General features: G+C 39.2%; 2 protein-coding genes and 1 long non-coding RNA gene across 3 annotated transcripts in view; 2 read left to right on the forward strand and 1 right to left on the reverse strand.

The window, feature by feature from the left end:
- Positions 1-1761: 1761 nt before the first annotated feature.
- LOC310770846 lies at positions 1762-8450 on the forward strand. The gene is made up of 3 exons (XR_014552360.1): positions 1762-1832; positions 6587-6633; positions 8341-8450. It is a non-coding gene; the product is annotated as an uncharacterized lncRNA (long non-coding RNA).
- A 10838-nt stretch (positions 8451-19288) lies between these two features.
- On the forward strand, positions 19289-21928 carry LOC310770845 (GTPase IMAP family member 7-like; the record flags this gene model as incomplete). Its single annotated transcript, XM_083663552.1, has 1 exon — positions 19289-21928. The coding sequence occupies one exon, from the start codon at positions 19289-19291 to the stop codon at positions 20189-20191; it is 903 nt and encodes a 300-aa protein (XP_083519678.1). The 3' UTR covers positions 20192-21928.
- Positions 21929-26524: 4596 nt separating this feature from the next.
- Positions 26525-27519, reverse strand: part of LOC310770843 (uncharacterized protein) — a gene marked incomplete at its 5' end in the record, with an annotated part of 12877 nt that continues 11882 nt past the window's right edge. The window contains one exon of the mRNA XM_083663550.1: positions 26525-27501. Coding sequence (XP_083519676.1) covers positions 26926-27501 — 576 coding nt within the window. The 3' untranslated portion in view covers positions 26525-26925. The remainder of the gene's footprint in view (positions 27502-27519) is intronic.

Consider the following 27519-nt stretch of genomic DNA (forward strand, 5'->3'; position numbering starts at 1 on the left):
CACTGTTAAGTTTCTGTGTTGTCTTTGTTTAATCTGCCAAGGACCTGTCATGGCCCAGATGCCAATTAAATATCGCTGCATCTTTGTCACTTTTTATTTGGTCTTACGTGAGAACAGACAAAAGAGCTTCCTCCCTTTGGCATGATTCAATGCAACAATGCAACACTGTTTCATACAAACCCCATAGGCAGCATGTGGTTAGATGATGCTGTAGATCAGTGGTTCTCAACCTTTTTGAGCCGTGACCCCCCAAAACATCACAGTTGAGCAAATGCAAATGCATTCACAACACACACAACTGCCGGAGTGACATCACTTCCAGGTGACCTCTTAGGTCACTACATCTTAAATGACTACAGCACAACTACCTGATGACATCACAGTCGAGCAACTGCCTGACATAATTTCCAGTTGAGTGACAACATGATAGTTGAGTGACAACTTTGTGTGTGTATGTGTGTGTGTGTGTGTGTGTGTGTGTGTGTGTGTGTGTGTGTGTGTGTGTGTGTGTGTGTGTGTGTGTGAGAGGACATTTTGCTTTAGCTAGTTTGATGGTCAGGTCTCATTTTTATCTTGCATCAGTGTTAAGGTTGGGATCGGTCTCCAGGGCTGCAGCAAACTGTCAGGGTGTTTGTGAAATCCTATAGCACCCGTCAACCGAACTAGTGCTCCACCACTGCGAGTGTGACTACACGCATAATCACATCGCAACACAGTTTATTTCAAGGATGATAGTGTTTATCGTTATGACACAAAGTTTCAGCAGCATCATATTACACTCACGCTAAAATAGCCCAACCGAATTTTGGTTTTAGATGTAATTTAGATGTATCTAGGCGTACGCGTGCTGCAGGACCAGCTCGGCAAGCTGCAGGGAGGGCGAGGGCACTAGCGAGCCTGCACAGCGGCCGAGCATAGGAATCGACGCCAGGTTAACAAAATTTCATGAATGACGAATTTTTCACGCCAAGATTTTATATCATTAGGGAATGACAAATACTTTTCCTTTAACAGTCTGTGTCAGCTGTCGTTACTCATTAAACAGCAGTAGCACACATGAGAAGCCCGCCGTAGCCTACCATACCGTAGCCAGGGTTGGCAAGTAATTGTGCGTTCCTTTATCGCAAAATAACTGGGATGTGGAGGCTAAATGATGTCACATCCGTTTTGTTAGCATTCCATTTGCAGAAAACTGGAGCTGGTAAGTTCACTGTTCATTGGTCAGATCCAGTCGCTAGCCAGGCTAGCCATTGTTAGCAATAACAGTTGATGATAATGCATTTTGCGGCATTTTGCGCATACAAACACTGCAGCAACATGTCCACACAGACAGAAGTTAGACAGTGCTGTGTGTACAGCTGATTTAATGAAACACAAACAAAACAGAAGTGCTAAACAACATTAGGCCTACTACGATTATAACTACTGTTGTTGCGCGAAGCAGACATCTTGGATTTTTGATGTCGGGGCTGCTGAAGCTCCTACGAGTTTGGAATGGGAAATACCATCTCTGGTGACATCACCGTCCCAGCTCATGACCTTTGAACCGTAAGATTACCAGTTCCCAGTTATAAAGGAATGCACGATATGTAAAGTAAAGCAAAGCAAAGCAAAAATAAGTTGTTTCTGTACAGTATGCTATTAACATCGATTGTCCACGCCCAACTTCTTGTGGTGGGGGGTGGGGCTACATGTACACTAGGCACCCTTTCTATAAATACTGTGTCAAGAAGACATGTTTCCGCATATCACCCTACAAGACTACTACTACTACGTTTCAGCATCAAGACAGCAAGATCAAAGCAACCTCAGACACAGAAGATCAACTACCGGTATGTACAAACGAACACAGACACAGCACGGACACCCGTGAACGAGCCAGCAATGCCATGATTTAGGTAGGCTACTCTCTATCAATAAACAAGAAAGAGCAAAAGTTTTACAACAAAGTGCGGCTTTCCCGTTCCAGTCATTTTTATTGCCGGTGTCATGCCGAGTTTTGCACCCCCGCCGAGAATTGCATCCCGTTTTAAACGTAACTGTTTAAAAATGATATAATTGTCTGGGTAGACGTGATCTCCAAGCCAGGGGGTCTGTCCTGGCTCATGGAGACCGACTTTGATGCATTAGATCCGCGTGGAGGTGACTTCCATGCTTGGGGCTGTCTTCTGGCTCATGGAAGCCGACTTTGGTGCTTAAAATCCGGGTACAGAGGACCTCGAGACCTGGGGATCTCTCCTGGCTTCATGGAGGGGGGTGCAAATCTCGGCAGTTTGTACCTCCTGAGATTTGCATCCCTGTTTTTAAGTTAAAACAGTCCCAAAATATGGTGGGGTGCAATTCTCGGCGGGGGTGCAAAACTGGGCATAACACCAATTCTCACGGGGGTGCAAAACTCGGCATGACACCAATTCTCGGCGGGGGTGCAAAACTGGGCATAACACCAATTCTCGGCGGGGGTGCAAAACTCGGCATGACACCGGCAGCGCTGTTGTCAGAAAAGTGAGTAAGAGACAATTTGCTTTGCAAAAGGACAACAAAAGAGGATCTCGCTCTCTCTGTGTGTGTGTGTGTGTGTGTGTGTGTGTGTGTGTGTGTGTCTCATATGCCATAAAGCATTCAACATTATATAAAGTTGTAATAATGCTTATTCTAAATGACTTCCAAATACCGTACATATATTTTTAATAGCTTGACTTGCAAATATTTAATAGCTTGCCCTTAAGGCATTAGGAAATAATGCAATGGATTTTTTCTTTGTTTGTCTTTCATCATAACTTAAGATAAGACATTCAGACCAAATTTAGCTACAACATGGCAATTGGTTATGAGCAGTTGTGTATTGTGCAAAAACCTTGAGAAAATGAATATTTACAAAACTTAGGATTTCATTATCACCTTATCATATCATTGACGTTCCCCACCAAACATCGTCACAGACTTATACTTGATGCCCATTTTTAAATATAAAAGCATGTTTGTGCCATAAATGTTAACATACAGACACATTCCAGAAGTGTCTGTCTGTATGTGTACAGTATGTCAGTATGTCTGCGTACAAGTGCCAATGATGTCATCAGTCTATGGGTATTGCACTAGTAATAATAATAATAATAATAATAATAATAATAATAATAATAATAATAATAATAATAACGTTAAATATCTGACTGACACTTTCCACTTATCAGTTACAGAATAAAAGTACAATGAGAGGAATGAAGATAGTAAAACCCATAACAGAATGAAAACAAAATTCAGGTGAAATCAGGGAAGGTGGTACAATGTTCTACTGAAGACAATTCTTAGACATTTTCACTATAATTCTATTTCGACCATATAGTTTCATACAGTTTCTGTGTGCGTGTGTGTGGGTGTGTGTGTGTGTGTGTGTGTGTGTGTGTGTGTGTGTGTGTGTGTGTGTGTGTGTGTGTGTGTGTGTGTGTGTGTAACCATAGCCGTATGTTGTTATTTAGCCTCTCTGATGTTATTGCATCGTTAAATCAGCAACACAAGGGCCTATAGGCCTATACTGTAATCAGACTATTTTGACAATTTATGAACAAAAACAAGTTGAAATGTTTTATCACACAAGTTCAACAATAATGATTATTCATCAACTATGTCATGGAAAACATATATTTATATTTGTGACCGGCTCTGACAAAATCAGTCTGATGTCACAGGGGTTTCATCAGATTTTAGTCTCTGTAAATATTATTGTGAAATTTAAAAGTTAGATATAGTTTTGAAACTCCTAAAGGTAGGCTGACAAGTTGAACTAGCTTACTTTGTCATTGCATTCCTCATGTTTGCTCGTTTGCGGTTTTCAATCTAATGTTACTTGGAAATGTTATGCTGTAGTAAGCTATTTAAAACGTTCATAAAGTTTGTCAGGGTAGTATTGTGGTGTTTTCTTATTGGTTTGATGTTTTGGACTACTTTTATATTGATCATCGGGCTGTTTATGAGGTGGGTTTAATTGGCAATTTTGTATCATCAACGTGACAACTTCTCCCCGTCTCTCTCTCCCCCTCCCCCTGTCTTAAAATTATGAATGCATGAATCTACATAGTAACAGGTTGACCACAGTTAACTTTTTCTAACTAAAATTATTGTTTCATTAGCGGAAAACAGGCATCTCAATCTGTGTACAGTAGCCTATGTGTGTGTGTGTGTGTGTGTGTGCGTGTGCGTGTGTGCGTGTGCGTGTGCGTGTGCGTGTGTGTGTGTGTGTGTGTGTGTGTGTGTGAGAGAGAGAGAGAGAGAGAGAGAGAGAGACACACACACACACACACACACACACACACACAGAGAGCTTGAATATTGAACTATTAAAAAACATAGAAATTAATTGTCGTTAGGCAGAAATGACCAGATAATTAAATGCCATTTCTGTAATAGGAGCAGTGACTGATGGACTGATCAGATTACTTTTTAACTCACCTGTCTTGAGTGCGTCTTCCTCAGTCGTTTACTTCCAGACAAATTCAAATTATGCTCACATTCTTCCTACAACTTCAAATTGGCTAATACACTCAATTTTGTTTCTAAGTGGGGTTATCTAATGAACATAATGAAAATAGTGTGTTTGATTTATGTATTTATTTAATTTTGATTTCTTTCATATGACCAGTAGGGGAGAGTGGGGTGAGTTGTGCCACTTTTTACTTGAGGTGTCTTTAAAGTGAGGGCATGACAGTAATGCCTCCAACTACAATATGTAAATATATTTCAGGATGTTGTGCACCACTGGGAACACTCCCTTTGGATCTTAAATAAACTGTTAAAAAAATATGGCTATTCTTAAAAAAGTGGTCTCTTGGCACAACTTGCCCCCGGTGCGGGGTAAGTTGTGCCTTTGGAGAGAATACGTTGGGGTAAATTGTGCCATTGATTACTGAAGTAAAACAGAACATTTTCATCTCATATACTGTAATGCTATATCAAAGCAAGACAAAATAAAGATAACACTAAAGTCCAGTGTACTATAACAGGGTTAAACAAGGCTAAACGGTAGCAGCAGTTGACCTACATATTTAACATTTTCAGAAATAAAAATTATGTTCAAAATGAACAAAATCAACTATCACAGAGCCAGGCTACACTTGCCAATACTGCAATATTCTTCAACAAGGTCTATTTAAACATTTAAGAACAAAATGAAATAAAATTTCACTAAATCAACTGCAACTGCACTGGCACAACTTAACCCAGGCCTTTTGGCACAAATCACCCCATCCCCACCATTTTAACAAACTTGTATCATATAGCTGGTTTGGAGCTAACATCATGCTAACAGTATAGCCTCATATTGTAGCTTACTAAAACACTAACACATGTGTGAAATGTTTTCAAGCTTGTCTATAATTGTTCAGACACAACAATCAATAAACCTTGATCATAAAAGATTTACTTTGAGAGGCAAAAAACTGTTTTTTGAACTTAAATGTGCTTAGCTCTTGTGCCATCTGCCTCCCTTCTTTGCAGAGTGAGTAAAATGGATGCCTCTTCAAAAATGTGTGGTCACATGACCAATTTCTTCTATGGTTTTCTAGATACAAGGGGTGGCACAACTTCCCCACTGGCACAACTCACCCCACTCTCCCCTACACATCAATAAACACACTCCGTTTGCTATTTCAATGTTGCTTTCTGTTATTTGGATATTGTATTGTATCTTCTGTTTGTATGTTCACATGCAGCTTCTTTATCTGAATTAACAGGTGCCAAATTATTCTACTCGATTTAAGTTGACATGCAATTTGTTCATCCAAGTATTTATTTATGCCAACTCTGTTTCAATCAGGAGACTTGATGTATAAACAATGATTTATTATAATGATGATGAATGATCTTTACAGAATATTATGATGAGAAAGTTAGTCTTTGGAGCTTGACACCACAGGGAGATATCGAGATCGAGCTGGATCAGCTCGAGCAGCACAGCCATTTATACCCCCCTGTGGAGTCAGGATACTGGTGCTGGTGAAACCTCTTGATGACTGATGGATCAGGGACTTGGCGGAGACGGGGAGGTGGTGGGTGTGTGTCAGCCAGCAGGATGAGAGAGACTGAATGAGACACAGAAAAGCATATTTATGCACACAGCAACCATGTGATAGGTTGCCTAAAGGGGAGTGCCACAATGTGATAGGCTAAAAGTGCAGGTGAGCAAAGGTGTATGAGGTGATGTGTTGCTATGCTATTGGCTTATGGGAAACTGGGAGGCAACCACTGATTATTCAATTATCACCAGGAAGCTGACAGGTTATCAGGTGAACAAGCAGGAGAAGTGCAGGGACTGTGGAACCGGTGAGGATCAAGATCGTCCTGTCTGAACCTTCGTTAAAACTCCACTTACATTTTTGTGATAATTTTTTTTTATAAAAAAGAAAGATACAAAACACAACAAATAACAAGAACACAACAACAACAATCCCTCAGTCGCTGATTCAGTTAATCCATAACACCGTAATGTACTCAAATGTGAAATCAGCATTGCCTAATTTGGTGTTTAATGATTGTAATTTAAATGACAAAAAATGTAATAACAACTTTATCAGTGATGTTTTTAAATCCATAGTGTGCAGTGCCCTTGTGCCGTCGTATCTGGAAGGCAGAACAAAGAGGGTAAGCATAAATGGTGAGCTGTCGTCAGCCCTCAGTTATTACTTTGGTGTACCTCAGGGATCAATTATGGGTCCTCTGCTGTTTGGTCTCTTCATAAATGATCTTCTGTCCGTATGTATTGATGTTGATATACAAATGTATACAGATGATACTGTCATTTATGTACACGCAACAACCAAACAACAAGCTGCATGCAAACTCACCGTAGCGATGGCACCTGTCACACAATGGCTTAATAGTTCCCGTCTTCATTTAAACACAGAGAAGACAGTTTGTATGTTTTTCAATAAGAGGTAAGGGTTAGCCAACAACAGATGATTCCACACCTGATGTCTATGCTGCCGGGGAAAAGCTGACAGTAGTATTTGATGTGAAATATCTTGGTGTCACAATTGATTCAAATTTGTCATTAAAAAACAAAAACAATATATAGCCGCAATACCAGGGGTTCAAGCCTTGAACAAATGCTTAAGAAAGAAGAATTGCCGAATTGCACGAAATTTGGCACTGCACTCCATCTGGTCCCCCTAAGCGCACTCCCCAGGCCCTATCTTGGTACAGGCGATATTCCCTATTGGGCCATTTCCACCGCTGGTATCAGCGCGGCTCAGTCGTGCTACTTTTGGTGCCTGCTCTGTTGAGGTTCCAGCGCTGTGGACCCGGTACCATACGGTGATGTGAAAACACTGCAGATGAGTGATTGGTCAGGCAGAATCGTGTTTACTGTGTCAATGCTTGATACCAGTTATAGTGGGGCTTACCTTCTCTTCTGTTATTTCCATCAGTCTTTTGTGTTGCTGCCTTCGGCTCTGGTGAAATAAAATCGATCTCCTTGCTCAGCTTTAACATGACGGTGGTTTTCAATTGTTTTGAGAGAGAGAAAGTTCCTCGGGAAGACATTTGTAATTGTGTGTAACGTCGGCTCCGCTAAGTCGGAGGCGGGAGTTTAGCAAAGCCGTGGTCTTGCCTGCTGAGTTGCCGCCGGGGTAGAGGTTTCCCTTCTCCCCGTAGCGCAACACCCGTCCCCCGCCCAGTGCATGCATGTGAGTTTGAGTAACAACAAAGTGATATCCATTCTCCTGGCCGATTGTCACATTTGCCGATGTACACTGAAGGTCATTTACAGGCACCAGTATTTCATAACCAGTTTAAAAGTTCCGCGTATGGATTTAATTTTTACATACGTTATAGGTTATAGCCTACTTCGGCTATCGGCGGAGGACAGATATGCGGTCGCTATGACGACCAGGTGTGGGCGGAGGCGAGTAAACTTGCTATGGAAACGGAGTCTATATCAAGTAGAGACGAGTAAGACCAGGTCGAGTAGAGCTGTACTGTGCTGTTATATGTGGTGGAAATGGGCCATATTTGCAGTTGCGCACCTGTTTACGCGTCTTGCGCATTTGCGTATAAAAATAGTTTTACTGGTTCAAACCAAACGGTACAGATGTATTTAGAAACAGGAGAGATCTCATAAAGAAAATATTTTTTCAATTTAATGTTTTTTTGTTTTGTTTTGGTCCCAGTGAAATGTTCTATGGTCTCTCCCAATTATAGCATTAGCTGAACCGTTTGGTTCGACAAAGTAAAACTATTTTATAAGCATTTTACGAAATGTCTATGGGAAAATAAATGGCGGATGAAAATCTCTGGTACAGTGCTGAAGCAGGAAGTGACGTTCCACTTTCCCTCTCTATGGTTGCACAGAACACAACAACGAAGAAGACGCGTGAAGAAGAGGAGGGGGAGATCATGGCGTTGTATACTGCTGGTGCAATCTTTAGCTTAAGGCTTCTCCTACCGGTAACTTGGTGGGCAACATATGGTAAGTCCTACTACATAAATGGCTAACTGAGTTGACCAGATTTGATTGTTGAATGGATTTTCCATTTCACAAAGGGAGTTAACACGCCAGACTTGTTAGCAGGGCTACAGAGTCTTTACAGAGTCAGGTTTAAGGTTAAGCCTATTGTAGCGTTCACAGGCTTTAGCTTATTGTACTTATTTACTGTATAATAACAGGATAGAGAGAGAGAGAGAATTTCACTGCTGTTCGATATTTACTTTATTCCACACTGGACAGACAGGAACCGGAAGCATACGACACCATATCAAACCCACCATCGCCCTCCGGTGGCACCCGGGGAATATGACCAAGGACTACATCATCAAATACATCACACCTATCTTCCCGTCGACCACGCTCCTGTTGTTCTCCCAGGTTTGTTATTTTAAAGATCAGAGGCACATGTGTTGATGGATTATCACAGACTCGTATACGTCAGTTTAGGCAGGATAGTGTTTTTATTTTATGTTTTTATTTTGACGGGAGCAAATGTCCACTCCTGTTGTCCTCTCGGGTCAAATTGACCCCAACTGGTTTGACTTTCCACCCAACTGTAGCAACTCCATTATATATATATATACTGTAGGCCTATATACGGTATATATATATATATATATATATATATATATATAGCAGTAGAAAGGAAATCCAGCGCACACCAGGTTGTCAGAATAGACTTCTTTTATTTAAGTTGCATAAATATGGCGAACTCGCCATATTTATGCAACTTAAATAAAAGAAGTCTATTCTGACAACCTGGTGTGCGCTGGATTTCCTTTCTACTGCTATTTCTGCTGTTCCTGCTCCAGCTGCACCCGGGACTAGCAGCACAGCTGTGCACAGGGCACTACTTTCTTCTATATATATATATATATTTATATTAGGGCTGTCAGCGTTGACGCGTTAATCGCGCGTTAATGCGTGCTGACCATAACGCGTTATTTTTCTTTTATCGCGTTAATCGCATGCCGCTATTTTGTCCCTTCGTCGCACCCGTACTTGTAGTCAAGCCGTTCGGTTTCCTGTCTCCTGCTTGTGCAGGAGGCATGGAAGAGAACGACAGCAATACGCTTTTAAATGGCTCGTTTTACTTAAAAAACAAGGCCAGGTCGAAACCTGGCATAGGGCCGGTGTGCTCAGTAAAGTGCAGAACTCTGCCAAGGTGGATTGAGTCATTTGTGTTCAGTCTAAAATTTTGGCCCCTTGAAACCAGATTAGAGGACCATTTACATTAAGATTAGACTGTTTTTCAGTCTTAACCATCAATTTGCTGAGTGAGTGGCACTGCTCTTGCCCAGATGTAGCCATATAGGTAAACCACTAATATTTTCTGACTCACCTCCACCACCACCTGCTGATGTCTATATTATTAAACCATCTCATTCTCTTTAACAGTCCAACATAAAATCTATCAAATAAAATTAAAGCAAGAGCTTGTCCTCAAATAAAATGAATATAGTGCAATTCAAAATAAAATAGTAGAATAAATTAAATTCAAGTCACTTTCAGGAGGAATACCAAAAACCGAGTCAACTGAGTTTAGCAGCAGTCCAACATAAAATCATCATCTTACAGTACAATGGTGTGCAATTTTCAGTAACAGTGCTCTTAATTTTGGAGAAAGACAAAATGCTCCATGTAAGATGGTCACACACTGGACTGTACACACATCATCCAGACACAAGACTGTTAGTAGCATCCACACCATCCACACCCAACATGGGTCCATGTGAAAGGAGGGGAATGCCCACTGGAATCGACTGGAATGAGGCACGCGACCTGTTTGGAAGAGTGTGCTGACGTCAAATGACGCTCTGCTGATGGGTAATGTGGCTAATATGTTAGAGGCTAACTGTTACTTGTCGTTACTTTACATGGCAGTAAAATGCCACCGAATGACCAAATTGATTTAACTTTTAACCATTCAGATTTCCACTTTCCATACGGACCGCCAGCATTGGTTAGTTTATAACGTGACTATATTTATAATGTTTATAACGTGCTCCAGCTTCCGGTTTATACAAGACTGTTAGTAGCATCCACACCATCCACACCCAACATGGGTCCATGTGAAAGGAGGGGAATGCCCACTGGAATCGACTGGAATGAGCACGCGACCTGTTTGGAAGAGTGTGCTGACGTCAAATGACGCTCTGCTGATGGGTAATGTGGCTAATATGTTAGCGGCTAACTGTTACTTGTCGTTACTTTACATGGCAGTAAAACGCCACCGAATGACCAAATTGATTTAACTTTTAACCATTCAGATTTCCACTTTCCATACGGACCGCCAGCATTGGTTAGTTTCTAAGGGGACACCTCGCCATTCCGAAGTGTCGGCATTCCGATCATTGACTTCTATGCTTTCGGAGAGGCGGCCCTTTTTTATCTCCAAAAAATGTTTCGCCGAGAGGTTAGGTTAGGCTTAGGCGTGGGGGGTGGGAGAGGTTAGGTTTAGGGTTAGGGTCTGGGGGAGGGTTATTTCGCAATGGCGAGGTTAGGGTTAGAATTTTGTCGGAATGCCGGTATTTCGGAGTGCCGACATTTCGGAATGCCGAGGTGTCCCCAGTTTCTAACGTGACTATATTTATAATGTTTATAACGTGCTCCAGCTTCCGGTTTATACTATCAGTCTACAGCCAGGGGTTGGAGCTATTGCGCAACACCGCAAACCGGTCCGAGTACGTTATAAACGTTATGGTGACGCGAGAAAAGTAGTGTGGAGCTGCAGCGTCCACAAATAAAAAGCTCAGCTGATGTAGATGCAGCCAATTGTGCTCTGGAACTTTTTGCCATTTTTGAGCCTGGTGACGCGAGAAAAGTAGTGTGGAGCTGCAGCGTCCTCCGTGTCCGTGCAGTACTACACAAATAAAAAGCTCAGCTGATGTAGATGCAGCCAATTGTGCTCTGGAACTTTTTGCCATTTTTCGCCATAAATGTTCGTAAAGTGGCACTTATTGAAACCTACTACCCTGCTTGTAGGCATCAAAAGTCATCAGAAATTAATTTAGTGATGAAATAAAACTTTAAATTGTAAAAAACTTTCCAGAGCTTATGGCGTCTTCTCTGCTGCGTTCTGCCTGCTTATGCCGAAATGCATGCTGGGAGTGTGGAAAGACATTTAGAACCTGAATCCGTGCTCAAATCTGGGCGACAGAGTCGAATGTAGGGGCCCTGCTGTGCATGCACACCGGCCCCAAAAACTCCCCAAATGGCACAGTGGACAATCAAGAACCGTAGTTTGCACCTTGTGTAAAACGGAATTAAAATATCACCGAACTACATCGAGTTTGAGGCGAGCCATCACCTAAAAGTAGCTAGCAGCCAGCTAGCAGCCAGCTAGCTAGCGCGAGACTCATCACTCATTCTTCCTTCAGAGTCTCGGATGCGCGGGTCCTCTAACCACTGGGAGGTCGGCTCCAATGGCTTCACGCGATATACACGTTATCAATACACAGTTTCCAATACCGAGCCATTATTCACATGGAAGTGCCAACGTTTTTAACTCAGACACAGCCTTCTTCGGCTGTGTCATTTTGGGTTTCGACTGCTCCACAGCGCCGCCGCCGGAAGTATCGGTTCTAGATATATTTTGTAGACATTGTCACCTCCTGTCTACATTCCAAATCTAAAATTCAAGATCACAAAGTACATTTATTAGCATTTATTTGATTCCCAATCATGACACACTGGTAAGAATGATTAATATCTAATTAAAAATGCTTTCAAATGCAAGATAATGGCATTTTAAACATGCGATACAAAGATGTGATCAATCGCGATTAACTATAGTTAATCGCACGATTAATCACGATTAATAAAATTAATTGTTTGACAGCCCTAATATATATATATATATATATATATATATATATATATATATATATATATATATATATATATATATATATATATTGACATGATCTTAAGAGTACAACAAATGTACTCTGGTGGAAAGATGAATCTAGCAGAACCCTGTGAAGACAATTTACGGGGGAGCGATGCCACTGTGAGGTTGATGGTTCTGTATCATCTACCAGAAGATGAAGATTGCCTGTAAAGCGCTGATAACAGTTGCGGTGATACCCAACACTTTCCAGGTCATTGGGGAGAGTTGTAGGGATCTGCTCACACATGTATTGCATACGGTATGGAGACTCATGTGACTGGTGGAGGAATCAGTTCCAGATTGTATGAAGCTGTTGTAGTTTTTCTGTAGCAGTTCCTTTCTGTAGCAGATTTTAGTGAGGGGTGTAAAATGAGCATGATCAGACATGATGGCACATGAAGGATGCATGTTATTGTAGCTGGACAGCATATGTGGTCTGCAGGACCTACACTCTGTTTTCTTTTGGGCATGCAGGCTTAATGTCTGCTTCCACCAAATCACCATTAACTTGAAGGCACCCTGTTATGAAATCTGGATTTTTAAATCTGACTATAAATATTGCATGGTCTGTTCTAGCTTGCATGCCTTGCGTGCGCTAAAGCGTAGCGTAACCCCTTATTATGACATAACAGATGAACCCAGCTTCATCAACAAACTAGGTTCTAGCTAGATTTAATATGCTTACTAGCTCGCTAGTATTACTCACTAGCTACTAGCTCTCCCCTCCATGACCACGTTTTTACCCTGTAGTAGAATTGTGTCCTGTTACACGTTGTGATGTAGTGTGGTGTGTAGCTGAGTTAGCTTCTTACCTTGTTTTTTGGAGGTTGAATACCCAGCAAAATACACAGTTGGCATCAGCGAAGAGGTTGAACTTTGGATGGAGGTATTTAATACATGAACAAAAAACATATTTTTTTATAATGGTAGCACTAATTTGCATAGTAGCACGCCACAGATACATGTGGCCACTTCAGGAATAGTTTTATTATGATCCTTGACCCTCAAAACATGGGTACCCATACGGAAGAGGCATATATACACATATATGGACATACATCCGACACAAGGTCCACATATATGTCACCATACATGTACATGTATGCACTTTGCATACAAACCCACCTGAGATATATGCATATATATGTGAGGATCATATATGTGATCCAAATATAAATTGACATGTATGATCATATAGGCAATTAACATATATGAGTACTCCCATACATGTGATCATATATGCTCATGTAAGTAATGGACATATAGGATTATTCTAGCATATGTTTAGATATATGTACATATAAGCAATTAACATATAAGAATATTTCTACATATTTCCGCATATATGCAAATACAAGCAACACACATATATGTTATTCTCTTGCATATCAATATATGTGTGCATATGAGCATTAAACATATATGATTATTATTACGTATGTCAACATATATGCTCATATAATCAATTAACATATGCGGATGTTCGCATACATGTAATCATATATGTTTGTGTAAGCATTGAACATATAGGGTTAAACTTACATATGTCTACACATATGTGCATATCAGCAATTAACATATAAGAATGTACTTACATATGTAAGCATGTATGCTCATATAAGCAATTAACATATATGAGTATTCTCATACATGTGATCATATATGTTCATGCAAGTAATGGACATACAGGGTTATTCTTGCATATGTTTAGATATATATACATATAAGCAATTAACATATAAGAATATTTCTACATATTTCCGCATATATGCAAATGCAAGCAACACACATATATGTTATTCTCTTGCATATCAAAATATGTGTGCATATGAGCATTCAACATATATGATTATTATTACGTATGTCAACATATATGCTCATATAATCAATTAACATATGCGGATGTTCGCATACATGTAATCATATATGTTTGTGTAAGCATTGAACATATAGGGTTAAACTTACATATGTCTACACATATGTGCATATCAGCAATTAACATATAAGAATTTACTTACATATGTAAGCATGTATGCTCATATAAGCAATTAACATATATGAGTATTCTCATACATGTGATCATATATGTTCATACAAGTAATGGACATACAGGGTTATTCTCGCATATGTTTAGATATATGTACCTATAAGCAATTAACATATAAGAATATTTCTACATATTTCCGCATATATGCAAATACAAGCAACACACATATATGTTATTCTCTTGCATATCAACATATGTGTGCATATAAGCATTAAACATATATGATTATTATTACGTATGTCAACATATATGCTCATATAATCAATTAACATATGCGGATGTTCGCATACATGTAATCATATATGTTTGTGTAAGCATTGAACATATAGGGTTAAACTTACATATGTCTACATATATGTGCATATCAGCAATTACCATATAAGAATTTACTTACATATGTAAGCATGTATGCTCATATAAGCAATTAACATATATGAGTATTGTCATACATGTGATCATATATGTTCATGCAAGTAATGGACATACAGGGTTATTCTATTATGTTTAGATATATGTACATATAAGCAATTAACATATAAGAATGTTTCTACATATTTCTGCGTATATGCAAATACAAGCAACACACATATATGTTATTCTCTTGCATATCAAAATATGTGTGCATTTAAGCATTAAACATATATGATTATTATTACGTATGTCAACATATATGCTCATATAATCAATTAACATATGCGGATGTTCGCATACATGTAATCATATATGTTTGTGTAAGCATTAAACATATATGGTTAAACTTACATATGTCTACACATATGTGCATATCAGCAATTAACATATAAGAATGTACTTACATATGTAAGCATGTATGCTCATATAAGCAATTAACATATGAGTATTCTCATACAAGTGATCATATATGTCCATGCAAGTAATGGACATACAGGGTTATTCTTGCATATGTTTATATATATGTACATATAAGCAATTAACATATAAGAATATTTCTACATATTTCCGCATATATGCAAATACAAGCAACACACATATCTGTTATTCTCTTGCATATCAAAATATGTGTGCATATAAGCATTAAACATATATGATCATTATTACGTATGTCAACATATATGCTCATATAATCAATTAACATATGCGGATGTTCGCATACATGTAATCATATATGTTTGTGTAAGCATTGAACATATAGGGTTAAACTTACATATGTCTACATATATGTGCATATCAGCAATTAACATATAAGAATTTACTTACATATGTAAGCATGTATGCTCATATAAGCAATTAACAAATATGAGTATTCTCATACATGTGATCATATATGTTCATACAAGTAATGGACATACAGGGTTATTCTCGCATATGTTTAGATATATGTACATATAAGCAATTAACATATAAGAATATTTCTACATATTTCTGCATATATGCAAATACAAGCAACACACATATATGTTATTCTCTTGCATATCAAAATATGTGTGCATATAAGCATTAAACATATATGATCATTATTACGTATGTCAACATATATGCTCATATAATCAATTAACATATGCGGATGTTCGCATACATGTAATCATATATGTTCGTGTAAGCATTGAACATATAGGGTTAAACTTACATATGTCTACATATATGTGCATATCAGCAATTAACATATAAGAATTTACTTACATATGCAAGCATGTTTGCTCATATAAGCAATTAACATATGAGTATTCTCATACATGTGATCATATATGTTCATACAAGTAATGGACATACAGGGTTATTCTCGCATATGTTTAGATATATGTACATATAAGCAATTAACATATAAGAATATTTCTACATATTTCCGCATATATGCAAATACAAGCAACACACATATATGTTATTCTCTTCCATATCAAAATATGTGTTCGTATAAGCATTAAACATATATGATTACTATTATGTATGTCAACATATATGCTCATATAATCAGTTAACATATGCGGATATTCTCATACGTGTAATCATATATGTTTGTCTACGCATTGAACATATAGGGTTAAACTTACATATGTCTACATATATGTGTAAATCAGCAATTAACATAGAAGACTTTACTTACATGTCAGCAGGTATGCTCATATAAGCAATTAACATTGAGTATTCTCATACATGTGATCATCTATGTTCATGTAAGTAATCCAGGGTGCAGCAGAGAGACTGGTTGGAGGGGGCGTGAACATTTCTCCAGAATTTGCATGGAAGTCCCATGATGCATTTGGGGCAGAGATTAGGGATCTAATATGGTTAATAACTCCACAGGATTTAATTTATGAAGCTTTTAAATTATATATTTGGAATCAGCTTTACGATGAGCTTCTAAATCATATATAATATATAATGTTTACACTAAAACCATAATATAGACTATGGGGCATTTTAATGACTCCACTGTCAAAAAACCCTTATTTTTCAATCTCATGCACACTGGACAAACCTTGAAAATATCCAGTAGTGCTGGAAGTCTTGCACAAAACTAACCATTTTTATGGTGGGTTTCACTTCTGAGATGTTGTTCAATCAAACATAATTTGGAAAATTATATTTCTTTTAATTAAGAGATATGTGTTTTGATTCCATACATGTTCATATATTGTGATATATATGCACATATATCCTGGATATACAAAATAAAACATATATCTATGTATAGTTATTATTCATATATAGTTTTATATGTATTAACCATATATGCCCGTATAGTGTCAATGCATACAAATGTACATATAATTAATTGCCATATGTGTCCATATACAATCTATACATGTATGCACATATATAATTATATAGGACAAACATATATGGACCATATATGAAACGTTCCAATTCCATACATGTTCATATATTGTGATATATATGCACATATATGCACATCTATCCTGGATATATAGGTGGATATATGTCGAATACAGATAAATACATACAGTTATACACAGGTAATAGTCATATATGTTCATATAAAATAAAACATATGTATGTATAGTTATTATTCATATATAGTTATATATGTATTAACCATATATGCCCGTATACTGTCAATGCATACAAATGTACATATAATTAATTGCCATATGTGTCCATATACAATCTATACATCTATGCACATATATAATTATAAAGGACAAACATATATGGACCATATATGAAACGTTCCAATTCCATACATGTTCATATATTGTGATATATATGCACATATATGCACGCATATCCTGGATATATAGGTGGATATATGTCGAATACAGGTAAATACATACAGTTATACACAGGTAATAGTCATATGTGTTCATATAAAATAAAACATATATGTATGTATAGTTATTATTCATATATAGTTTTATATGTATTAAGCATATATGTCCGTATAGTGTCAATGCATACAAATGTACATATAATTAATTACCATATGTGTCCATATACAATCTATACATGTATGCACATATATAATTATATAGGACTAACATATATGGACCATATATGAAACGTTCCAATTCCATACATGTTCATATATTGTGATACATATGCACATATATGCACATATATCCTGGATATATATGTGGATATATGTCGAATACTTATATGAACATATACTACATGTATGTTTACTACATATATGTGTATATATGCCTCTTCCGTATGGGTATAGACACCTTATTTGTTCAGTTATCTGCAATATTGGCTGAGATATAGTGAAAATATACTTTTTGGTGATGGCGTCACTAATTTGCATAAAAATGATATGTGGGACATTTTCACAACTTTTTAACATAGCTAATCATTTTTTACACATTTTTTCCAATCTAGACATTTTTCCAATCTAGAAATGCTGATTAGAAGTATATTTCCAGGGGGTGCATGATACCCCCTCCTTTCTACTAGACTATAGGTGCAGGTGTGTGGAACAGGAAGCAAACATAATCTGTTTGTTCTCAACTAATAAAATAATACTAGTAATTTATTGCATTTATATAGCACCTTTATAGATACTTCACAAATCAGGGGAGGTGGGGAGGGCAACGTTTATGGAATTTATTTAGTTGCCTCGTGTCTGGAGGCTCTGCATGTTCATTGTTACACAGTACAGTAACAGGACAGGGTATTATTTTATTTTGAAGACTATAAACGGAAGTGCATATACTTGATCATATGAGGTAGGCTGTTTTTGGCATTTCGGGAGACACATCGGACCAGGGAACATAGCGGGGAACATAGGACCCTATTTGGGAAAAGCGGGGAACATAGGACCCTTTTTCATAGAAAGGGTTCTATGTTCCCCGGTCCCACAAAAACAGGGAACATAGGACCCGGGGAACATAGGACCCGGGAAACATAGGGATGACCCCGTGCAAGTAAGTCAATTAAGTTCAAGTTATCGAGGCCTTCTAGTAAATTCGGCATGCACCCCAATTTGCATTGCGTGAGGTGTTAAACGAGCGCAAACGCTAAATTACCGCTTTTGCGACAATAGGGCCCTTTGTCTGCTTATCAAAACATTTCTAAACATTTATTTAAGGTTTGATCGTAGCCCAGGGTCAGAAAACAGCATGAGAGAGAGCGAGGCAGAGAGGGAGAGATAGATACAGATAGAGAGAGAGATGTGCTGAATGAGGATGCGTGCGCATGAGGACGCAAACCCAACTTATATCTTGCTGCATGAGTGCAGAGGCTCAAATGGACCCGTTCGCGAGTTGGAAGATATAGCAGATGACAGCCAGGGCATACACACAAACACAACACAATACTGTATAGCAGGGCCCTCAGTGTTTTCACACTTAAAATCTTTGTCATATCAACAATGTGATATCAGATTTAACTGAAGTGCAATTGTTCTTCCACAGAATACAAACCGATCAAAGATATGAGGATTGTGCTGTTGGGAAAGACTGGAGTGGGAAAGAGTGCATCAGGAAACACCATCCTGGGGACGTCTAGTTTTGATGCAAAGCTCTCTCCTATGTCTGTGACACATTCCGCTGATAAAGGTAAAGCTGATGTGGATGGGAGACGGTTGTCGGTGATTGACAGTCCAGGCCTGTTTGACACAAAGCAAAGTGAAGGTGAAGTCATCAAACACATAGGCTTGTGCATCTCTCTGGCCTCTCCGGGTCCCCATGTGTTCCTGGTGGTGATACAGCTGGGCAGATTCACTCAGGAGGAGCAGGACACAGTGAAAAAGATTCAGGAGATCTTTGGTCCTGAGGCACGCAAGTACACAATGGTTTTGTTCACTCATGGAGCCCAGCTAATTGAACAAACTATTGAACAATATATCAGTGGCAGTGATAAACTTAAGGAGTTCACAGATCAGTGCCATGGTGGATGTCATGTATTTGACAATATGAAGAAGGATTCCTCTCAGGTCATAAAGCTGCTGCAGAAAATTGATAAGATGGTCGCAAAGAATGGAGAAGGCTTCTACACCAATGAAATGTTCAGGGAGGCTGAAGCAGCGATTGAAGAGAAGAAGAGGGAGATTCTGGAAGAGAAGGAAAAGGAGAATCAGAGGCTTGTTGAAGAGCATGAAGATAAGATGCAGAGAAGAGAGCAGGAGATAAAGGAAATAAAAAGAGAAGCAGCTCAGAAGGAAGCAGAAGAGAATCTTAGAAAAGAAAGAGAGAAGTTTCAACAAGAAATGGAGGAGAGAAAGGCAAAAGATGAGATAGAAGCTAGGGCTAAAGCTGAGAGAACAAATTCATTTTTAGGTAGATTTTTAACAGCAGCAACAAAGCTTGTAGAGGCAGTAATGCAATGGTATAAATAAGAAATATTACACGAGAGGGTGTGCTTTACCGTTATTATTTATTGGCATGACAGTGATGCGGGAGTTCCGATGCGCTTTCACCGAGATCCGTAGGCATCACTGAAGTGCCATTACAGTAAGGCACACACTCGAGTGTTAAATTGCGATTATACAACAGTTACAAACAACATACAAGATATAAACAAAAGGTGTTCATATTGTGGGGCAATTAATTCTCAAAATAAAAAAAACATGTTTACTAGTGTTATAGAGAGCCGCAGGAATGAGTCCGGAAGTATACTTCCGGGTTCGTGAGAGGAAAAGTCTATTGGCTCTATCGTCCCGACTTGCGTTAGCGCCCATTTTGCGCTGGAATAACGCCGCGCAAAGCCATAATTGTGGGCGTGTTGGGCCGCTGCGCTTCACGTCATCTCAGCGCAAACCCCGATAGGCATGTTTATGCCCTTAAAAGCCACAGCGTCACCACCTGCACGTCTGTGACAGGCAGCAGCTTCTGCTTAGTGCAAGCAGAGTGACAGTGTGAGAGAGGGGAGAGAACGAGAGAGGGAAGAGAGAATTGGAGGATGAACCAGTTTGGATTCGTAACGAAAATTGATGCTTTTTTAATTAGTAGCCTTTTAATTAGTCGTTTCGCTCATATAGGCTATAACATACACATTTAAAAATATTTGTTTCTTTAATAGGGTAGGGATGTGTGAGATTTTATTTCAATAGCCTATAGGCCTACCAGAATTGTCCGCTCGGGTTAAGCTATTGTTGCATGGTGCAGGGAGAGAGGTTACTGTATACTATCAATGGTTGGCCTGTGTTGTGTCAGAAAGTGATTTGCTGCCAGAAAGTGATTTCGATCCGCGGGACCACGCACAGCGCAGCCTTGGTAGTGCCTCTATGTGCACCGACCCCCCCGGCCTGCCTACCCGGCCCAGCTCACAACTTATCCGGGGAGACCACAAAGCACCCCTCCCCGCGCTACACACAGACTACAACCCAGATGCTCGTTCCCCTGGTAATCCAATTCAAAACGCAAATCACTTTTTCGCACAAAACCATGACAAACGAATTCTCATTGTTAAATCAAGGTGTGTTTTTTTCTGCAGTGTAGGTTAGTTGAAAATCAATGTGGCATTCTGATGAGGGAATTATGTGTCCGCGCGCGAGCCGTGCGTAATGGGCCTATTCAAGCGAGGATTTCCTGCACTGCGCCAGAGAATACTGTCTGCGCTCAGGCATATGCCTGGCGTAGTGGGGTTGTTTGCGCTAAGACCAGCTATTTGCTGGCGTTAAAATTGAGAGCACCCAAGGCGATTTTTTCTATGCCTATTTTGGAACGGGCTACTCCCAAACCTCTCTTTGCGCTCGGCACATACCGACGGTATCTTCCCCACAGCACTAAATGACACTTGCGCGAGACACATGATAGGCTAGAGGCCCACCGACACGCCTAGGCCACGCCTACACCTGTGTCATCCCAGCGCAAAACTGGACGGTGGAGGCAGATATCTGGGAAGATAGCAATAAGAGGCGTGCAAACCCAGCGCAAAGGCAGCGCAAACGATAGCGCCGTACAACGATAGGGCCCTATGGGATTTAACATGGGAGTTTCGCTTAAATGCATAAAATAAGATCTGTGGTTAACAAAGGTTTATGGGAACGCGACTTTGGGTTCAGCATGAAAATCTTCACAAACATGAATAACTTTTATGACTTTTGGAACGTAAATGCGTTTTTTTTGTAACGCGATTTTTAGAAAACGCTTTAAAAGGCATAAAAGTTATTCACGTTTGTGAAGAGTATCATGCTGAACCCAAATTCGCGTTCCCATAAACTTTTGTTAATGCAGACCTTATTTTATGCACTAGGCATCATACGCAGCGGCCTCGCCTGCAGCTCGGCTGTTGCGTGGCCACGCCTGCATAATTGGCGCACCCGCAATGTCTCCCTCAGTCTCCCTCTGTCTCTCCCCCCCTCAGTCTCTTCTCCTCTCTCTCCCTTGCCTGTCTCTCCCCCCTCTTAACCTCGCGTCACCGGCCTCCCTTTACAAGTGATTTTGTCACCCTGCCTGTTTCCGGCCTAGAGCCCGCCCTAGACAGGAAACAACAGCGGAAATAGCTCGTTAACTTGACCATCAGACACAACGAATAAGAAAATAAAACGGCAAACAACAAAACAAAAGATGGACGTACCGAACAAAGTTTTTGAAGAAGTTCTTGTCAAAACATCGCGGATTCACAATATCACATATTTTAAGCCAATACAGAAGCTTTACTTTTCAAACAAATGGCCAGTTGATGGAATAGTTATAATGCTAGTTGTCTGTCCACTGTTATCAATAATGGAGGATCAAGTACAACAGTTGAAGCATCTCTGCTGCCTGTGCTGGGAAAGACATGGACATTGATCATAAGATTTCACATGGCGAGTACTCCATTGTCTTTGGCTCTCCAGAAACCTTCCTCGGCAGTGACTAGAAATGTGCTAGCGCTACTATACAACTTGTGTTGTTCTTTTCAGGCTCTAGCTAACGTAACCTCGCTGTGTCAAGCTAACGGCAACAAAGATGTTTTTTGGCGCACTTATTTCCGGTGTTGTTTCCTTGGTTTACGCCCCCATGACACAAAGCGGAGTCAAAGGTGCCCAGACTACCCCCCTCTCCTCTCTCCCTCTCCCTCAGTCGCTCTCGTCTCCCTCTTTCTCTCCCTCAGTCTCTCTCTCCCTCAGTCTCTCTGTGTGTGTGTGTGTGTGTGTGTGTCACTGATGACATCATCAGTGATGTCACAATGCCTATGTATGACATCACTGATGACATCATCACTGATGACATCACTGATGACATCATCAGTGATATCATCAGTGACACCATCACTGAACTATAGCCTACAAAAATACGTCATCCCTGCAGTACTCTATTTCCTTTAGACAAAAAATAGTCCCTGTCGATTAGGCCAGCTACTGTTGGCAGTTAATGCAGTCATTCTCAAACCTTTTCTGCCATGCCCCACTTTGAGGAAGAATGTTCATTCAGCCCCAACAAAATTGTAACAAATCGGTCAAGTTTAACCTTTATTGAAATAACGTTAAGATCATGACCATTCCTTCCCATTTTCTTTCAGTAATGTGCAAATAAATAAGTAAAAACTTCCATTCCAACTTTATAAACAACTGTGTGTGACATTTTGTCACTAGATTGCTCCATCTGTGCTTTTTCACCAAATAAAGAAAAATCAAATAGAAATTGCAATCACATTTACAATTGTTTAAAAAGTGGTTCACAAAGTGTGTTTTAACTCGGCTGTATCTGTACATGCTCAAATGTGCCCCAAACTTCACATGTTTGATGAGACTCCTGGCCTGAAGACTTAGCAATACTCAGCTATAGTCATAGCGCCATCTACTGGCAACAGCAAAAGTGGTTAACCATCCGATCGACTTCACACTTGGTGAATGTGTTGCTGGGAACCTGAGGAAGTTGAACTTGGTGCAATTTGAACACGTGCATAGTCGTAGCACCACCTACTGGCAACACCGAAAGTGGCTTGTAAGCAAAAAGCCTCCATATATTTTTAAACACTGGTAAACAGCATGTGTTAAATGCTAAAAATAGGCCAGGCATGGACAAGTTCACATTGTCAGCACATTGCCGTTTTATCCGACGCAACGTTAAATGTGTCACATCCCTGACCATGTAGATACTGTATCTGAAATAAACAAGTGGATTGCTGTGACGTTGTTTCGAATACACAAACAATATCGTCACAGCTGGATAAATATAACAGTTATAGAAATTGATCTATATTGATCTGGCGATGCAGTAAGTCTGTACTCAACCTGACTGTCCATCTCCCGTTCTGAAAACATTTGAAAACATGTAAAGAGATATGAAATTTTCTCTAAACTCCCATGTCTTGTAATCTATGGAAGACAAGCCACCAACAGGTTTCAAATGAAATTTGGGATTATTTGGCAACAAGCGTGTCATGTAAAAGCCATTGCAGGCTTTTTAACCTTTGTAATAGGCCTACCATTAGCCTACCAGGTAAGGGCATGTATGAATATGAATATATATATATATATATATATATATATATATATATATATATACATATTTATACATTCCCTTATTATTGATCACTGAATTCCTTGCTTATTGATCTCCAGCCTCCTTAGCCTGGGTAACAAGTCATTTTGACCTACATATAACTAATGGGACACTTAGCCTTTTTCTTTTTTTTCTTCTTTTACAAATTGTATTGTGGGTTATATCACGTGTTGACATTGTCTACTTTTATATGTATCGATTTGTGGATGAAGCAGACTAACTTTCTTTTGTACTGCTATTTAAATGATGCCACTGATTGTTGATTGCCACCAGCTGTGTAATATATGTAGCCAACTACTTCTTAATTAAAATTTATTTTATTTGATGATTCTATCATTCCTGGACTACTGATATGTGTGGTGGCCTGTAAAAACCTGTCACATGGTGACAATTATATTTTTTGATTTCCCTAAATTAAAGACTGTCTATAAGCTTTTGAATGACTGAGATAACTTTCTCAAAAGTTACGGATATTTTAAATCAAGAGTCCGTCACCAAACTCCCAGGCAGAATACTGTAGTAGACTTTTTTTTTCTAGGCTGCTTTCAAGCCTGCAGATTCACTTGCCCATTTACTGTTAAGATTTGTATTATGTAGGAATTATATAGTCATTTTATTGCATTTTATTGTCTCGATTTCATTGCCACATTTTTGTATTTCCTACTTTTGGATTATTATTACATACTTGCTCCCAAATGTTTGTAATTTTTTAGATACAAAAACATATCGATGATGTTTCTATGGAGCATTATGCAGGTGATCTGCCATACTGTACTGTTGCCTAGTGTATCGCCAGCCAACCTTTGCCTGCACACACGGCAATGAGGTTCTGAAAGATGAATCAAGAATTCCAACCAAGAGGCTTTGAACCAAATGTCTAATCACATCTGCAATATAACAGATCTGACTGCAGCAGTGATATTTGAACTGAGGTAAGAGAAGCAAGAGAAAGAGAGAAAAAGTGGGAATTTAATAGGCACCAGAAGGATGAATTGGTAAATATGATTTTGCTCACAAAGTGAAAAAAATATGTTAATAAGTGTGACCTTTTTACCTTGTATCTTTTCTTTTGACCCATTTTATGTAAAGCATGTATGAAATGTGCTATATAAATAAACGTGCCTTGCATATACAGTAAATATGCATTAATTTTGTTATTTTGTTATAGCCTACTATTTGTTCTAGCTTTGTTATGCGAACTATTGTGATGACAGTGTTTACATATTAACCGTACTATAATATGATTTTTTGTCTTCCCTAATAAAGTGTGTGAACACAAACTGTGAATTTCTGTGTCTGTTAATTTAAAAATATAGTTATTGTCTCTAATAGTTAAAGTATTAGTAAGTAGTTAAGACAGGTGGCTATGTGAAATGAAGTTAGAATTAGGTTTTTACAATTTTTTCCACCCTTCACAAAAGTATTTGTATCTTTTAAACAGTAGATAATGTATACATTTTGATTTATTTTCTGTATTAGCCACAACATGCATTTCAGGTCATACTCATAGTTCCTCTCTAATTTGAACATACATGTAAAATGGTGTAAAAGGCAAGTCTTTTTGACAGAACAGTCTTTTTAAAGGGAACATTCTGATGTTTGGAACCCACTTACATTACACTTTGCCACTTATATGATGTTGATAGATTAATTCCTTGGGGTCAGGTCAATGTTCCCAGGGCTCAATCTTCCCATGGTTTATATGGCACCTAATGGGAACATGACAGCATGGGTGTGTGTGTGTGTGCGTGCGTGCGTGCACATTAGTGTGTGCATGTGTGTCGCTCCCTGACTGAGTCAGAGTCAAATAATCTGCCCCCTAGTGGCTGGTAGGATACGTTCACTGTCTCACAGTTGAAACTGCTTGTTGGTAGATGAAGAAGACCAAACAATGCTCATTTAGGAGAAACTTTAATTCTGACAAACAATTACAGAAAACTAGATAGAAGTTTAGCTTGGAATGCTGAGAGGACAAGAAAAATACGAAATGTCACTAAAGAAAACTATTTCAATGTGTCAGTCATGAACAACAGACTCTAAGATGAACATTTATTTCATTTTCACAATAAAATGTCCACATTCCTGTTGTTGTAAAACCCTGTTCAGTCACTGGGTTTTGATGACTGTATCTCTTTCCCCACGTTATATCTTAGACTTACCCCAAAGGATATATAAAAGTGACTCATACTTCCTGAAGATCTTTATGGCAGCCAAGAAAGCCATCACGAAATGCTGGCCCCAGAAGCATTGCCCCCTGCTGGATATGTTTATAAATGTAAATCAGTTACATGGAATGGAGGAGCTAACCTATAGCCTGAGGCTACAAAAAGACAAAGGGGAAACATTTTGGAATAAATGGACACTTTTCCTAACCCATAAGGAATGACTTTTACAAATGTCCTACTCCACACTACTACAGCTACATTTTAGTTGGCCTACTGTAACATTGTACTGTATAAGTCATAGCATTACTGAACATGTTGTGACCTCTCACCTCTTGTTTTTTGTTCTGTGTATTTTCTATTGAAAAATTATGTAAAAAATAAAGTTAAAAGAAAAACCCTGTTCAGTTACCCAACACACAAAATACACTATATTAGGGGGGATTCCTGTACAGAGTGGACTATCATCTCAGCAGCTAGTCAGTAGTGTGTGTTCCTCCCTCCTCTATCTGACACAAACGCACGGAGGAACCAGACAACACAGACCAGAACCCGAATGCAGGAAAGAGTGGTTCAGTGAATGTGGAGTGGAAGGTGTGAAGGTGGATCAGTGTGTCAGAGGAAACTCTGTAGAAGGACAGAGAGCCAGCAGGCCAGTCCAGATACACTGCTACTCTGTTAGAGACAGAGGAGAGGAGGGCAGGTATTTCTGTTTCTCTGTCATTGTGCCAGGCAGAGTAACTGTTAGCAGAGTAACCGAGATCAGAGCAGACCGCACTCCAAGACTTCTCATTCCCTCCAATCCTGCAGTTAGCACCCTTCCCTCTCCTGTTAATTCCCCTGTAAGTCACTCCTATATCAACCTTTCCTTTCCTCTCCACCTCCCAGTAACAGCGACCAGTCAGACCATCTCTACACAGCAGCTGTTTATAGTGGTCAAATCTCTCTGGGTGATCAGGATATGGCTGCTGCTCTCTCACTAGTGTCACATTTCCGTTGCCTTCAGACAGGAGGAGGTTTCTGTGTGCTGTGTTTGGGTCCAGTGTGAGTTCACAGGCATCTGATGGAGA

The sequence above is a fragment of the Poromitra crassiceps genome (genome assembly GCF_964638095.1).
Source record: "Poromitra crassiceps genome assembly, contig: HAP1_SCAFFOLD_247, whole genome shotgun sequence".
Lineage (NCBI taxonomy): Eukaryota > Metazoa > Chordata > Actinopteri > Beryciformes > Melamphaidae > Poromitra > Poromitra crassiceps.